General features: G+C 49.5%; 1 protein-coding gene across 1 annotated transcript in view; it reads left to right on the top strand.

Moving 5' to 3' along the window:
- The window catches only part of ADGRE1 (adhesion G protein-coupled receptor E1), a 675,746-nt gene that overhangs the window by 113,197 nt on the left and 547,770 nt on the right, over positions 1-14,779 (top strand). The window contains exon 3 of the mRNA XM_069219187.1: positions 14,056-14,202. Within this exon, the coding sequence (XP_069075288.1) occupies positions 14,056-14,202 (147 nt within the window). The remainder of the gene's footprint in view (positions 1-14,055; positions 14,203-14,779) is intronic.

The raw sequence follows: 14,779 nt of genomic DNA, 5'->3' as shown, positions 1-14,779 counted from the left end.
TGACATTTATGCCTTTCTGGTCGGGCCAGCTGCAATCCCTGCCACCCCTGCAAGACGTAGATGGGAAATGGAATGCAAACGCACCTTTACAGATAGAGAGTGGTGTGAGGTACTCCATCAAGCAAGAGTCACAGCACGTGCTGCAAACACCAAGAAAATGATCCTGAAAATAGCCCACTACATGTATTATACACCGTCTCGGATGGCTGTGTGGGGGGAGCGTGGAGACGGAGGGTGTTGGCGTGGGTGTGGACAGGAAGGAACACTTACACACATACTGTGGCACTGCCTGAAGATTGCCTCCTTCTGGCACACAATCCTCCAAGCGATCGATGAAATTCATGATACTAACATACCGCGGTTCCCTAGCTATGTCTTGCTGGGTCTCCCCGACCCCCTCACATGCCACTTCACTCACCTCGAGGCCGGGCGATGACACTGGCTCTGGGGGCAGCAAAGATCCTCTTACTCTCCCGATTGGGGACAGAGGCCATCCCTAAACACACGGACTGGTTACACAAACTGTGGGCAATCATGGGCATGGAAAAACTGACAGCAGCAGCAACTGGCACACTGTCCCTCTTTGATAAAACTTGGGCCCCATACACATGATATATGTCAGAAGAATTCAGGGAATTATCCTGCCAGTCTTATCTCTGCATCCTCCGTTTGACAGCCCCAACAGGTACCACCCGAACAAATTAAACAACAACCCCATCAACACGAGAATACTGACAACACGACGCACCTGAGGCACACTCTTGGAATAGGGAAGCATAGTGCACACATACAGTGGGCTTACCTCCTTTTTTTGCCTTCCTTGTGTCTTCTTCCCCAATCCCCATAGTTATTGCCCCACTTCCTCTCCCCACCGCTAATGGTTGTAGGTGGGCGATGTTTTATTGCTGCTCTTTACAATCCAATAAAAGAGATTTAAACACAGATAAAAGTGTAGGTTTGCTGTACTAAAGTCACCATGCAGAGCTAGACCAAAAATAACCAATTTGTACGCCAGTCTTAGCATTTTTCTAAAAGGTAGCCTATTGTCCCTATTTTTTTGTGTTCTCAACCTACTTCCAGCTTGTGGTGGAAACTAATGTGAAAGCCATGGGTGATCCAAAAAAACTATAGATTTCTAAGAGGTAGACAACATTTTAAATTCAGCAAGTGGTCATATATGTAGATCCCTCAAGGTTTTCCATGGGAAAATAACTGTTGAAAAAAGAAATATTAAAAATGAGTAGGAAAAAACGGGCATGTGTGACAACCTTTACATCTGTAACTTTTTGTCATGATGGCATATTGACAAAAACAATATACCATTACATCCACTAGACCCTTCTGTTTGGAGAGATATATAGAGTTTGTAGGTTCTCGAAGAACCAATGGCATCCAGAGCAAACAATTGAGCTGCACCTTACAATAGGTTTTCATTGAGTTCCAAGTATAGACTAATTCTTATAGTAAAATAAGCAGGGTGAAAAATGACTATCAAGGAAACTTCTGGATTTCTGAAATGGGTCCAACATATAGAATTTAACAGCAGTTGTTATTTCTACATCTCTGAATTTGTGGGTACCCGTACTAGCATATGATTTGGAGAGTATTTTTCAAAATGTCATTTTTCTCATACTCTGGCTTACATTTGAAAGGCACAAATGCAGCAAAATCTAATTGGTAACAACAAATGCTCTACTATTCTATGCTATCTCATGTCGCCTGATACAAATGGCACCTCACTTGTGTGGGTATACCTAGTGCCTGTGACAGGAAACATCCCAAAACGCAACATGGGCACAGCACATTGTTCGACCAAAAAAGGACTCTCTTTTTCCGATGTGGGTAGCTCTAGATTTTGGACCCTAACTCAACTGGCAACTAGGGAAATTTAGCCAACCTGTACATTTTGGAAAACTAGATACCTACAGGTATCCAGGATGGACTGACTTGCATTACTCTCACCACGTTTTTTACCCAGAATCCTGTGCAAAACTCCAACATTGACAAAAAAGAAAACCCTGTTTCCTCACATTTCTGTAATGGAAAGTTCTGGAGCCTGGGGGAGCCACAAACTTCCTTCCACCCAGCATTCCCCCAAGTCTCCAGATAAAAATATTACCTAATTTGTGTGAGTAAACCTAGTACCCGTGGCAGGTAATGTGCCAAAGTGCAACACAGATGCAGCCCATTTTTCCACTGAAAACTGACCTTCTTTTTCAATGTGGATAGCTCTAGATTTTAGACCCTAGCTCAGCTGGCATCTAAGGAAACTTAGCCAACCTGTACATTTGTGAAAACTAGACATTTAAGGGGTGTCCATGGTGGACTGACTTGTGCAGCTTTTATCATTTTTTTTGTACCCAGAATCTCCTGCAAACCTCAAACATTGACCAAAAAAACAATGTTTCCTCACATTTCTGGGATGGAAAGTTCTGGAATCTGCAGTGAGCCACAAACTTCCTTCCACCCATCATTCCCCCAAGTCTCCTTATAAAAATGGTACCTCACTTGTGTGAGCAGACCAAGTGCCCGTAACAGGAAATGTCCCAAGATGCAACATGGACGCAGCTAATTTTTCCACTGAAAACTGACCCTCTTTTTTAGAAGTGGGTATCTCCAGATTTTGGATCCTAGCTCAACCTAGGGGAATCCAGGATGTTGTGACTTGTTTGGATCGCATTAGTTTTTTTTTTTTACCCACAATACCTTGCAAACTTTGCCTGAAATCACGTATTTTCCTTACATGTCTGTGATGGAAACTTCTGGAATCAGCAGGAATCCAGAAAATTCCTGTCATGCAGAAGCAGGAAATAATAGGAATTAGCCCCATTTGCTGGAATAAAACTTAAAGCATGTCAGATAATTTGTCTATTGGTTTTCAGTAACAAACTTTCACCTTGAGAGATTGCTTTTAAAAGCGTACAAACTTTGTAGAGTGAGTGACAAACATGTGACACGCTCATCAAAGCTTCAGTTGCATATGTGAAAACCCCCAAAATGCTCCTGCCCTGAGTTGAGCAAAGCAGAGAGAAACAGATGTGAGATTGGTCTTGGCCTGAATTAAAAAAGGTTGGCAATGACACCTCTCCTCAGAGGCACGCACGGTATGTGCCTGCATCCACCTACAGGGTACCATGATTGGATCCATGGTTTACCATGCTTCTTTCCAAGGGGTGTCCTCAGGTGCTTTCGGAATGTGCACAACCTCCCATATGGTGTGAAATCAGTGCTTCCTTGGTCATATGCCCACGTCTGTTATAAGACATAGGAGCAAGAGGAAAGGTATGCCCTCATTTGCACATGCACAGTTGCAAATGTCACAATACCTATGGGTTGTGGTGGCACTTAATATGTGCAGACATGATCTGCATGGAAGAAGATGGCACGCATGCAAATAATCGATCGGGGCATAATGCAGACCCTTGCAGCCCCTGCAGCGAAGAGGGGTCACAACCTTTGAGGGGCCGCCAAAACCTTCAGACAAAATTCAAAGAATATCTGTCAGATATGGGAGACTCATGGGCCTCTCTCCAGATTCTCAATCAGGGGCTCAATCATGTTGTATTACACTTCTGGGAAGGCTGCAAACTCTTGTAGCAGACCCCAGACTTGTGGTATAATATGACCTATGATTCTGGGCTTAGTACTATGTGAGCCTTCTCTCACATCAGGCTTCCTGGTCTAGAGAACATATTTTATTTGGAAAATGACAGTACGTCAGAGGTGACCCATTCAAGCCATAGAAAATATGGTAAGTATAATGGGGAATGTGCTTAGGAGATAATGATTAAACCATAATACAACTGATTATTTGCTTTATATTTGTGTAAAGGTGAAAATGTTAAAATATCTGAGATATATTACCCTATATCCACTTAAAAAAATATCAAAGCCTCTTCTGGAAGCTAGCCTCTTAGGTACAGTTTCCCACCATTGATATCTGAGTCACCGACAGTCTGTTCCAGCTTCAAATTAGTTTACGAGGGTTGCAGGAATTGTGTACGGACATGCCTAGATCTACATGGATTTTTTAGCCAGACCACACACCAGGTTAAATTTCCAAATATTTACATGGGATGCAGGCCCTCATTACAACCCTGGCGGTTGGTGATAGAGCGGCGGTAATACCGCCAACAGGCTGGCGGTAAAAAAAATGGAATTATGACCACAGCGTAAACCGCTCACACAGACAGCCACTTTAACACACCGACCGCCACGGCGGTAACCGCCAACAGCCAGGTGGAAGACAATGTACTGCCCACACTATTACAACAGGCCTATCCGCCACATTTTCCGGGGCGGTACCAACGACATCAAAAGCACGGTGGAAACAGTGCACAGAAGGGAAACGACTCACTTCTGGAGACTTTAGGAAGAACCACACTGCCATGGAGCCCAAGTTGCAGGTGTTCCCCATGCTCGTCTATCTCCTCCTTCACCATGAATACCAACACCGGCGAAGACGACCACGGTGAGTACTGCCGCCTAGCACACATGGGTGGGAGGAGGAAAAAGAGAGTGACACACACACACGCAACACGCAACACGCAACACCCTCAGCCCCAACACCATACACACAAACAGATGCAGTAACATTACATATCCACCCAGTACCCCTCAGGAATAATGAAAGGACAAAAGTAATTGATTAAAGTGAGTGTAATAAGATAAAATACTAGAAATACGCCCTTCAAAATCAAAACAGTACACACATATATACAAATGGAGGGACAATTCCCAGTCCACAATGTCTTTGGACCACAGGGCCAGATCACAGAGACCAAGGCCCCACTTGACTCCTGCAATAACATGGAGATAACACTGCAGGGGCATCAGGTCGAAAATACACAGGCACCTCAGGGGGACGGGAGCTGGGGGGCACCTCAGCCGGAAGATGGAACAACACCACTGGTCCTGGAGGGGGCTACATGCCCATCACACTGTCCTGGGGAGTGCAAAGCCACAGTCTCTCAAGTGGGTGGTCTGCCCACTGCTTGGTTCTGGGGAGTGCAAAGCCACAGTCTCTTAAGTGGGTGGTCTGCCCACTGCTTGGTCCTGGGGAGTGCAAAGCCACAGTCTCTAAAGTGGGTGGTCTGCCCACTGCTTGGTCCTGGTGAGTGCAAAGCCACAGTATCTCTAGTGGGTGGTTTGCCCACTGCTTGGTCCTGGGGAGTGCAAAGCCACAGTCTCTCAAGTGGGTGGTTTGCCCACTGCTTGGTCCTAGGGAGTGCAAGGCCGCAGTCTCTCAAGTGGATGGCTTCTCCACTGGTTCTGAAGGGGGCTTTGTGCCCGGTGATGCAGCACATGGGGAGTGCAAGGTCACAGTCTCTCACCTGGGTGTCACACCCACAGGATTTGCATGGGCCAGGACGCACTACAGTCCATGGAGACAGGACTACACACTGCCCGGCGGCGGTGATGGCTGCTCAGTGGTGGCAGTGGCGGGGCTAGTGTCAGGGATGCCAGTGGTGGGGGGAGGCTCCTGCCCGTCCCTTGCAGCCTCGTACGGCTGCCCACTGGGGTTGTTGGCAGTGCTGGCAGTGGTGGAGGGAGGCTCCTGTCTGTCCCCTGAAGTGTCAGATGGCTGCCCACTCAGGCTGCTGCTGCTGGCACTGCTGCAGGCCGTGGTGCTGGTGGCGGTGTTGGTGTCGGGAATGCCCATGGTGGGGGGAGGCTCCAGCCCTTCCCCTGCAGCCTCGGATGGCTGAACCGCCATGGTTGGTGGTGGGGGCTCAGATTCAGTCCCTCTACCAGGCCTCCTGACCTTCCTGCCTGCAGGGGCAGGCCCTTTGCCCCTCCCAGCTTGTGGTGCCTCTTTGTCCTTCCCCTTGGTAGCCGGTGGTGCCTCCTTGCCCTTGTCCGTCACAGCTGGTGGTGCCTCTTTGCCCTTGCCCTTCACAGCTGGTGGTACCTCCTTGCCCTTCCTCTTCAGAGTTGGTGGTGCCTCCTTGTCCTTGCCCTTCACAGCTGGTAGTGCCTCCTTGCTCTTGCCCTTCACAGCTGCTGGTGCCTCCTTGCCCTTGCCCTTCACAGCTGGTGGTGCCTCCTTGTCCTTCCCTTTGGCATCTGGTGCAGGCACACTGTCAGTGGTTATGGCTGGTTTCCTGGAGCCTCTCCTACCTGCAGTAGCTGCCAACACTACTGTGGGCGTGGACTGGGTGGCTGAGGTGCTAGCCTAGGTTCTGACCACCCTGGCCCGACATAAAGGTTGGGGGGAGGGGTATGGAAGAGGTCAACGGTGGAGAGGAAAAGCTTCTTAGGGACCCTGAGGCGGGAAGAGAGTGAAGGTCTGGGAGTGGAGGAAGAGGGAGTGGTTGTAGGAGGTGTCAGTCCGCTGTGTTTTGGTGCAGGTGCATGGGCTGGATGCTGTTGTGAGGTGGATTGCTGTTGGGTGTCTGAGTGGTTGCATTTGTGTACTTTGGGAGGAGGGGGCACAGACACAGTGGGAGAGGACACAGGGGACGTGTGCATGGAAGTGGGGGTGGTGACTGCCAGTGAGGGATGTGTATTGATAGGCGTGATGGTGATGGAGATAGTGGATGAGGATGTAGTGCATGCAGGTGTGAGTGGAGATGCTACTGGGAGGGTGGTGGACGAGGAGGAGGAGGGGGACACAGTGAAGGTAGTGGATGTTGGTGTGTCTGATTCTGGATGGTGTTTGTGTGAGTGCCTGTGTGATGATGTGTGGTGCTTGGGTTTGCCTGAGCCACTCCTGTGTGTTGTTTTTGGTGCATGCTGGTCTGAATGTGTGCTTGGGATAGGTTGGGGTTCAGGAGAATGGGATTGGGTAGAGGAAGTTGGAGGGGGGAGGCTAGAGAGAGGGACAATGGCTGCATCAGGGAGGAGGCCAGAGCCTGGATTGATCTCTGTTAGGCCGCCATGCCAGAGTGAATGCCCTTCAGGAAGGCATTTGTTTGTTGCAAATGGCCTGCCAGCCTCTGGATGGCATTCACTATAGTTGACTGCCCTACAGAGATGGATAGCAGGAGGTCAATAGCCTCCTCACTGAGGGCAGCAGGGCTAACTGGGGCAGGGCTTGAGGTGCCTGGGGTGAAGGAGATGCCCACCCTCCTGGGTGAGCGGGCACGGGAAATTCGCTGAGGGGCTGCTGGGAGAGCGGTGCTGGTACGAGGGGTGGCGGCTGTACCTATAGTTGGGGTGGGCACAGAGGTGTCCACCATCAGCAGGGAGCTTCCATCGGAGGAGGTATCACTGTCAGAACTGTCCCTTCCTGTCTCCCCCGAGGTGCTCCCCTCGCCCTCCGTCCCACTGCTGCCCTCACCGTTGGTGGATTCGGCCTCCTCTGCCATGTGGGATGCAGATCCCTCCATCGCCAGTGCCTCTGCTCCTCCGCCAGATGATGCTAATGCACACAAGGACTGGGTGACAAAACAAAAAGGGGGGGAGACAAAGGATACACTTGGTCAATGGCTGCACCAACACCACCGTTGACATACACAGCACACTCACACAGGGACAGGCCTAAGCACTATGCAATGCACTACAAGTCACAATGCAAGTCACCAGCCCTAGGAGAGGCATACCTAAGGCCAATAGCAGCATACCTGAGACCGACAGATCTCTGCCAGTAGTGAAGGCCTACTAGCTTGGTTGGAGGACTTTCACACCAGAACCCTGCCCAACATGGGACCTACCATGCAATGTCCTGCCTGGCCTAGGGGACCCACAGGCCCACATCCCCCACTCGGAGACCACCCCACCATGCGCAATTTGCAGATTTGGAAACTGTACTCACCCCCTTGTGGCTGCTGTGATGGCATCAAGTGCCCATCCAGCACCGGATAGGCCACCACCAGTATGCGGAACATCAGGGGGGTCTGGGTTCGATGGGCACCCCTTCCTCGTTGGGAGGCCATCCCCACGTGGGCCTCTGCCGTCTTCCGTGCCAAGCGTCTCAAGTCCTCCCACCGTTTGCGACAGTGGTTGCTCCGCCTGCCGTAGATCCCCATGGTCCGCACCTCCTTGGAGGTGGCACGCCATACACCCTTTTTCAGATGGGCGCTGACCTGCAGACAAATAAACATAGAAAAAGGTATCAGCCATACTGTCCGGCCTCTTACACTCATGGACCACCATATCCCTCACATCCCCTTACTCACAGACATTGCCCACCATACATGCAGCATGCTGCACAGAACCCTTTCACCCCCCCCTTACACGAGGCCCTAACACACAGCACTCCATGTATTCATGCCCCATGCATCGTGCTCACAGTGTACTCGCCTGTTGGTCTGCAGGCCCATACAGCATTCGGTACTGGGGTAGGACCACATCCACCAGTCTCTCCAACTCCGCAGGCAGGGGCCCTTCCCCCAGTGACACAAGCCCTGGTCAGTTCCAGACACAGGTCACAGCAGCACTTGCAGTGTAGGTCCTCTCCTGTTGAAGATCAGGTATCAAGTGAGAGAACAGATAGAAAATGACAGTCACGTCCGTGGCAGTGCGTACCGTCACTGCCGCCGTACATCACCATTGACCACTGTAACCCATAGGGCCCAATTACAACCAATGAGGAGTTGCACGGCTGTACTCGACCGCCTCCCGCAACAGCGCACAGCGTCAGCGGCATTAACTCATTCCCACCTGTCTCTCCACACAGGACAGGCGGATGCCATTTGGGGAGGGCAGGCCATGGCACCTAACTGCGTCACACTACACATAGGCACCATTTGGGCCTATCCAACAACATACTGTTTCAGTCACAACAAGCAATGCAGTGTACAGTTTGGAAATGTGGAATACTGACCAGATGCTCATCGTTTTGCCCCCTAGATTGCAACCGCTGCAGAAGAATAGGAAATGGAGACATCCCCCCGTATACAGACCCTGGTGGCCTTGGCAACAATGGAAGACAGACACATTATCCTCACCTACAGACTTGACAGGGCCACAATCCAAGAGCTGTGTGCGCAATTGAAGCCAGACCTGTTATCTGCTATCCGTCACCCCACTGGGATCCCCCCTCTTGTTCAAGTGCTATCTGTACTCCATTGCTTGGCAATTGGTTCTTTCTAAGTGACAGTGGGCTTGGCAGCAGGAATATCACAGCCAATGTTCTCAATAGTGCTAACAAGAGTGTTGTCTGCCCTGATGAAACACATGCGCAGCTCCATTGTTTTCCCCCAGGTGGAGGATTTGGCCACAGTGAAAGCCGACTTCTATGCAATGGGACATATCCCCAACATTATTGGGGCAATTGATGGTAAACATATTGCCTTTGCCCCCCCCCCCCACCGGAGAAATGAACAGGTGTTCAGAAATCAAAAGAGCTTTCACTCAATGAATGTTCAGATAGTGTGCCTGGCGGACCAGTACATCTCCCATGTCAATGCAAAGTATCCTGGCTCTGTGAATGATGCCTTTATCCTGAAGAATAGCAGAATCCCATATGTGATGGCTTATAGGTGAGCCCATGGTTCCCACCCAGTATATGTTGGTGTATGAGTATGGGGTTGGCCCTAAGGGTTAGTGTTTGGCTAACAGGTATCCCTTGATATTTGCAGGTGACTCTGGTTACCCCAACCTCTCATGGCTACTGACCCCAGTGAGGAATCCCAGGACAAGGGCAGAGGAACGTTACAATGAGGCACATGGGCGAACAAGAAGGATTATAGAGAGGTAATTCGGCCTCCTGAAGGCCAGGTTTCGGTGCCTCCATCTAACAGGTGGTTCCCTGTGCTACTTACCCAAGAAGGTCTGCCAGATCATCGTGGCATGTTGTATGCAACCTTGCCTTAGTCACCAGGTGCCTTTCCTGCAGGAGGATGAGGCTGGAGATGGGCGTGTGGCAGCAGTGGACCCTGTGGACAGTGATGAAGAGGAGGCAGAGGATGACGATGAGGACAACAGAACAGCAATCATACGACAGTACTTCCAGTGACACACAGGTAAGACACTGTAACTTCACCTTCCATTGACAGTTTTGTGTTGGATATTGTCACTGGCAGGCTGATTTTCCCACTACTATGGCCACTTACTGCACCCTTTGGCATGTCTATTTTTGGATATCTGTGCCCACTCTGGCTCCTGGTGTGTTGACTGCAGCCAACTACATGTCATACCTATGTATACATTACTGTACAGTTGAATTACAATGTTTACAGCTTGTTAAACAAATACATAGTTCAATCAATTGAAAGACTCCATACTTGTATTTTTTATAAGGGTGTTTATTTATGTGCTAAAAAGTGGAGGGGGTATTGCAATGGGCTGGGGTGGTGGTGGAGGAGAGTCCAGGGTAAAGTTCCAGTCTATTTGTATCACGGGTGCACTGTCCAAGGGGGTATCGGACGTGGAGCAATGGCAGTTCAAGGTGGACAGGGTGACAGAGTGGGACACAAGGGTGACATTCAGGAGAGTCTTATTTCCTGGCGTGGGTCTTGGCAATATTCTCTGCCTTCTGCCTGGCTCACAGGGACCATTTGCAGGGTGGTTCTCCTTCTGCAGGGGGAGGGGTGCTGATGGCCTGTTGTTCCTGTGGTGGGGCCTCCTGTCCACTTGCGTCAGCGGAGGTGGAAGGCTGTTCATTGGTTTGGCTAGTGTCAGGGGCCTGTTGGTGTGCCCCTGCCTCCCTCATGGTGTTAGCCATGTCTGCCAGCACCCCTTCAATGGTGTCCAGGGTGGTGTGGATGTCCCTCAGGTCCTCCCTGATCTCCAGGTACTATCCCTCCTGCAGCCGTTGGGTCTCCTGTAACTTGGCCAGTACCTGTCCCATCGTCTCCTGGGAATGGTGGTATGCTCCCAGGATGTTGGTGACTGCCTTGTGGAGAGTCGGTTCCCTGGGCCTGTCCTCCCCCTGTCGCACAGCAGTCCTCCCTGCTTCCCTGTTGTCCTATGCCTCTGTCCCCTGGACCCTGTGCCCACTGCCACTAACCCCAGGTCCCTGATCGTCCTGTGTTTGTTGGGTGGCCTGGGGTCCCTGTAGTGGTCCCACACTGCTGATTGACTGGACCTGGGTACAGTGGTATGGGCCCGCTGGGTGGGTGCTGTGCTGGTGTTTCCTGAGGGGGGAGACTCTGTGTTGGTATGGGACTGTGCCTGGGTAACCAACTGTCCAGAGGTCCCTGATGGGCCAGGTTGGTCATCCTGATCCAGGCATGCAGAGCTGCTGTCATCACTGTGGTCCTCTTCTGGGGGGGACTAGATGTTGCTGGCACCTCCTCTCCGGTGACATTGTATGGAGGACCTGTCGGGATGTAAATGCAGTGTTATTGTTTCTGTGTGTGCCATCTTGTGCATGGGTGTGTTGCTCTCTATGGTTGTTATTGCCCTGGCAGCTTAGGCTTGTGTGAGTGGTGATTTGGTGGGCTAGGTGATTGTCTCAAGTGTGCATGCTTTGGTGATGGGTGTCCATGCAGGTCTGTGATGGGTGTCCATGCATTGGTGTTGCATGCAGGGCTTGGTTGCGGGAGAGGTGGGTTGTGATGGTGGGGTGTGTGGGAGGTTTTGGAGTGATGGGAGTGAGGGTGAGGGTATGTGATGGCTTGCAGGTAGGGGGGGTGAAAGTAGTAAAGATTTGACTTACCAGAGTCCAGTCCTCCTGCTACTCCTGCCAGGCCCTCAGGATGCAGTATTGCCAAGACTTGCTCCTCCCATGTTGTTAGTTGTGGGGGAGGAGGTGGGGGTCCACCGCCAGTTCTCTGTACTGCTATCTGGTGTCTTGCTACCACAGAACGTACCTTTCCCTCGTAGGTTATTGCACCTCTTCCTGATGTCATCCCTTGTTCTTAGGTGCTGTCCCACAGCGTTGACCCTGTCCACGATCCTCCGCCATAGCTCCATCTACCTGGCAATGGTGTCTGCTGCACCTGTGATCCGAATAGCTGTGGCTCTACCCGATGATTTCCTGCACCATGACCGTTAGCTCCTCCTCAGAGAACCTGGGGTGTCTTTGTGGTGCCATGGGTGTAGTGTGTGTTGTGTGTGTGAGGGTGTGTGGGGTGATGTGTTAGGGTGTGTGCTGTAAGGTACGTGGATGGTGGATGGGTGATGGTGTTTTGTGGCTCTGGTTCTGTGGGTGCTGTTGGTCTGTCTCTCTCAGTTGGCAATATTCTTGAGTTGTAAGGGGTTGTGGGCAGTGTGGGTGAGTGTTTTATAGTGGTGTGGGTGTGTGGGTCTGATGTGTGTATGTGTGTCTGGTGTGTGTAGTTTGAATTGTCCAATGTAGTGTTGTTTTGTTAGGTTGTGTGTTTTTTTAGCGCGGCAGTATGTACGGCCAATGGTTTAGCGCCATTAATTGTCCACCGCAGTGATTCATGGGTCATAATGCTGTGGGCGTAGTTATGTTGGCATTACGGTGTGGGTTTGGATACCGCCAGTTTATCACTGACCTTTGGGCTGGTGGACTTGTGTGTGTGTCTGTATAGTGACGGATTGCTATGTGTGGGTCATAATATGGGTAACGGTAAACCACAGCGGCAGCGGTATGTTGGCGGCAGTCGGCATGGTGGTAAGCGGGACTTACCGACAATGTCATAATGAGGGCCACAGTGTTCTGGGTCCAATTCATGTTTGTATGATAGATCATGAAATTTAGCGGTCTGTGTTGAAACTCTTTTCCCAGCGGAGTCAAAATGCACCAAGAAATTACCAAAGCAGCGTGTTGGCAAGCTATAAACCCTACCGTACACACCCTGTTTGGTATGCCTTGGGCTGACTGGTCTCACCTGCACTTCACTGGGTTAGGAATGATGCATGTATGCTCAGGCTTACCACAACATGGAGCCATATTTCTTACAGATCCTGTCATTGTTCATACCGGACTATTGATCAGAAAACAGCAATGCTGTATAAAGTATGGAGTCAGAACCAGGCATCAGTCTTGCAGTCCTGTATACAAGGAATGCATGGGAAGAAAGTAGCATGGCCATCTTTGACTTTGGGGAATAGGCCCTATGCTTTTCAGAAATAACAACACTGGTGTCAGCAGACTCGGGAGGGGCACAGGAGGGAGAAAAGGGAGGAGTCAGCAGTTTTCCAGGAAACCACTGCTCTGCTGTTCGTAATGTTTTCCCAAACAGCAAACTTTCATTATTTTAAAAGTAGAACTATGGGGCAGATTTAAGATCCCCTAGCGCCTCCTGCATGCATTGAGCCACTTTGTAACCGTTTGCGCTACATTATGCATGCATCAAGCATAAAGTATGAAATGGGAAGTATGAAAAGGGGACGTTCCCCCAATTGGGGGGAGGAGGGGCGACAAAATGGCGCAAAATAATCAAAGAGATTTCTTTGTGTCATTCTTTTCTGTACTTTTAAAGGAGGCACACCATTGTTTATAATGGGCCTCAATGGACTTTGCAGGATTAGCATCAAAATTAAAGGCTGGATGAAACCACTTTTTGTGAACCAGTCTTTTGCTACATTTGGCCTCAGATTTTGTAACCAGTCCTTTTCTTTCACATGCATAACAATGATGCAGGATAAGAACTACCAGGTTTTTCTAGTCAGCCCACCGACCTGACTCCTGCTGAAATTTTAACCCAACATACACACCTACTCTGTCTTTCATCTCTCACCTCTTTGCAACCACTGTGTTGGTCTATGATGTTTCGAATTGAATTCACCTTTAATCCTCATAAATCCTATAAGATAAATGTTCCATCAACTCAAATTCTTGACCCAAATTTATGTTTTGTTTTATGATCCCCTGTTGTGGAACTATGATTTGTAAGAAATAGTCATCTTTCTACGCATATTGTACTGCAGATGTTTGTTAAGGTCTTCTCCCCTCGCTTTATGTGGCTTCTTTTATAGAGGCTGCACCTTTTCCAGAGAACCGTTTTTTCAAATCAGATATGAGATACTAATAGCAAAAACAGACACATAATATGAACCAGTTCGCTTATCATTAAAATAAATGTTCTTTTCTTTTGTGTCCCAACTAGCTTGACAGGAATTTGTATGCATCTTCACAATTGATATGGAATGTGAGCAGGATGTGTTAAGGAGTAATATGCTGAGTGTCACCACCCTGGTCTAAGTATCTATGATTCAAGTTTATTGAGTTCTTGTTTCTATTTCACTGTGCCCCAGATGTCAACGAGTGCTTCATTGCATCCACATGTCCGAAGCGTGCTACTTGCGTTAACACTATTGGCAGCTTCTATTGTACCTGTAAGCCTGGATTTGCTGTGGCTTCTGGAGAAAAAAACTTTACTGATTCGTCATTGTCATGCAACGGTAAGGAGTCCGTTTACCAATGTGAATCCTGCTTGCAGTAATTTTCAATATGAGATGTTGTTTTTCTGCTCTTAGGCCATTATTTCAAGTGTTGTAATTTTATCCATAAAGATAACTTGGGGGTGGCATTGTACTTTTTGCAATTAGAAGTGTCTCTGGGCCCAGAATTATCAGGTCCAAAAAATCTAGACCCAATAATTCTGGGCTCAGATACACTGGACTTGTCTTTAGTGCTGAAGGGGAGGGACTGAAGGCAATATCCCAACCCATTCCCCACTTGACTTCAGCAGTATGGCAGTTTTCTCTAGCACCTTCCTGGTTTCTCAGTACAATGTGCTCTGTGAGGAAGAGGAGAGTGTTTGGAGGGAGTGAGGTCCATGTAGGATTCTGGCAAGTAGATCCTTGTTGTGAGGTGTGAGGAAGTGACTGCTGCACTGTTCAGGCTGTCGAACCAGTATTGAAGAGGGGGACACCGTGAAGCTAGCCATTACTGCATCTGTAAAGCCGTCACCTGTGTGAAGGACAAAGTTGATGGCCCGGAATGCCAGACAGGGCCGCTGTTAGACTTTTCATCCTT

Source organism: Pleurodeles waltl, chromosome 2_2, assembly GCF_031143425.1.
Source record: "Pleurodeles waltl isolate 20211129_DDA chromosome 2_2, aPleWal1.hap1.20221129, whole genome shotgun sequence".
Classification (NCBI taxonomy): domain Eukaryota; kingdom Metazoa; phylum Chordata; class Amphibia; order Caudata; family Salamandridae; genus Pleurodeles; species Pleurodeles waltl.
The sequence above is the reverse complement of the archived record's forward strand: the minus strand, read 5'-3'. Positions and strand labels throughout refer to the sequence as shown.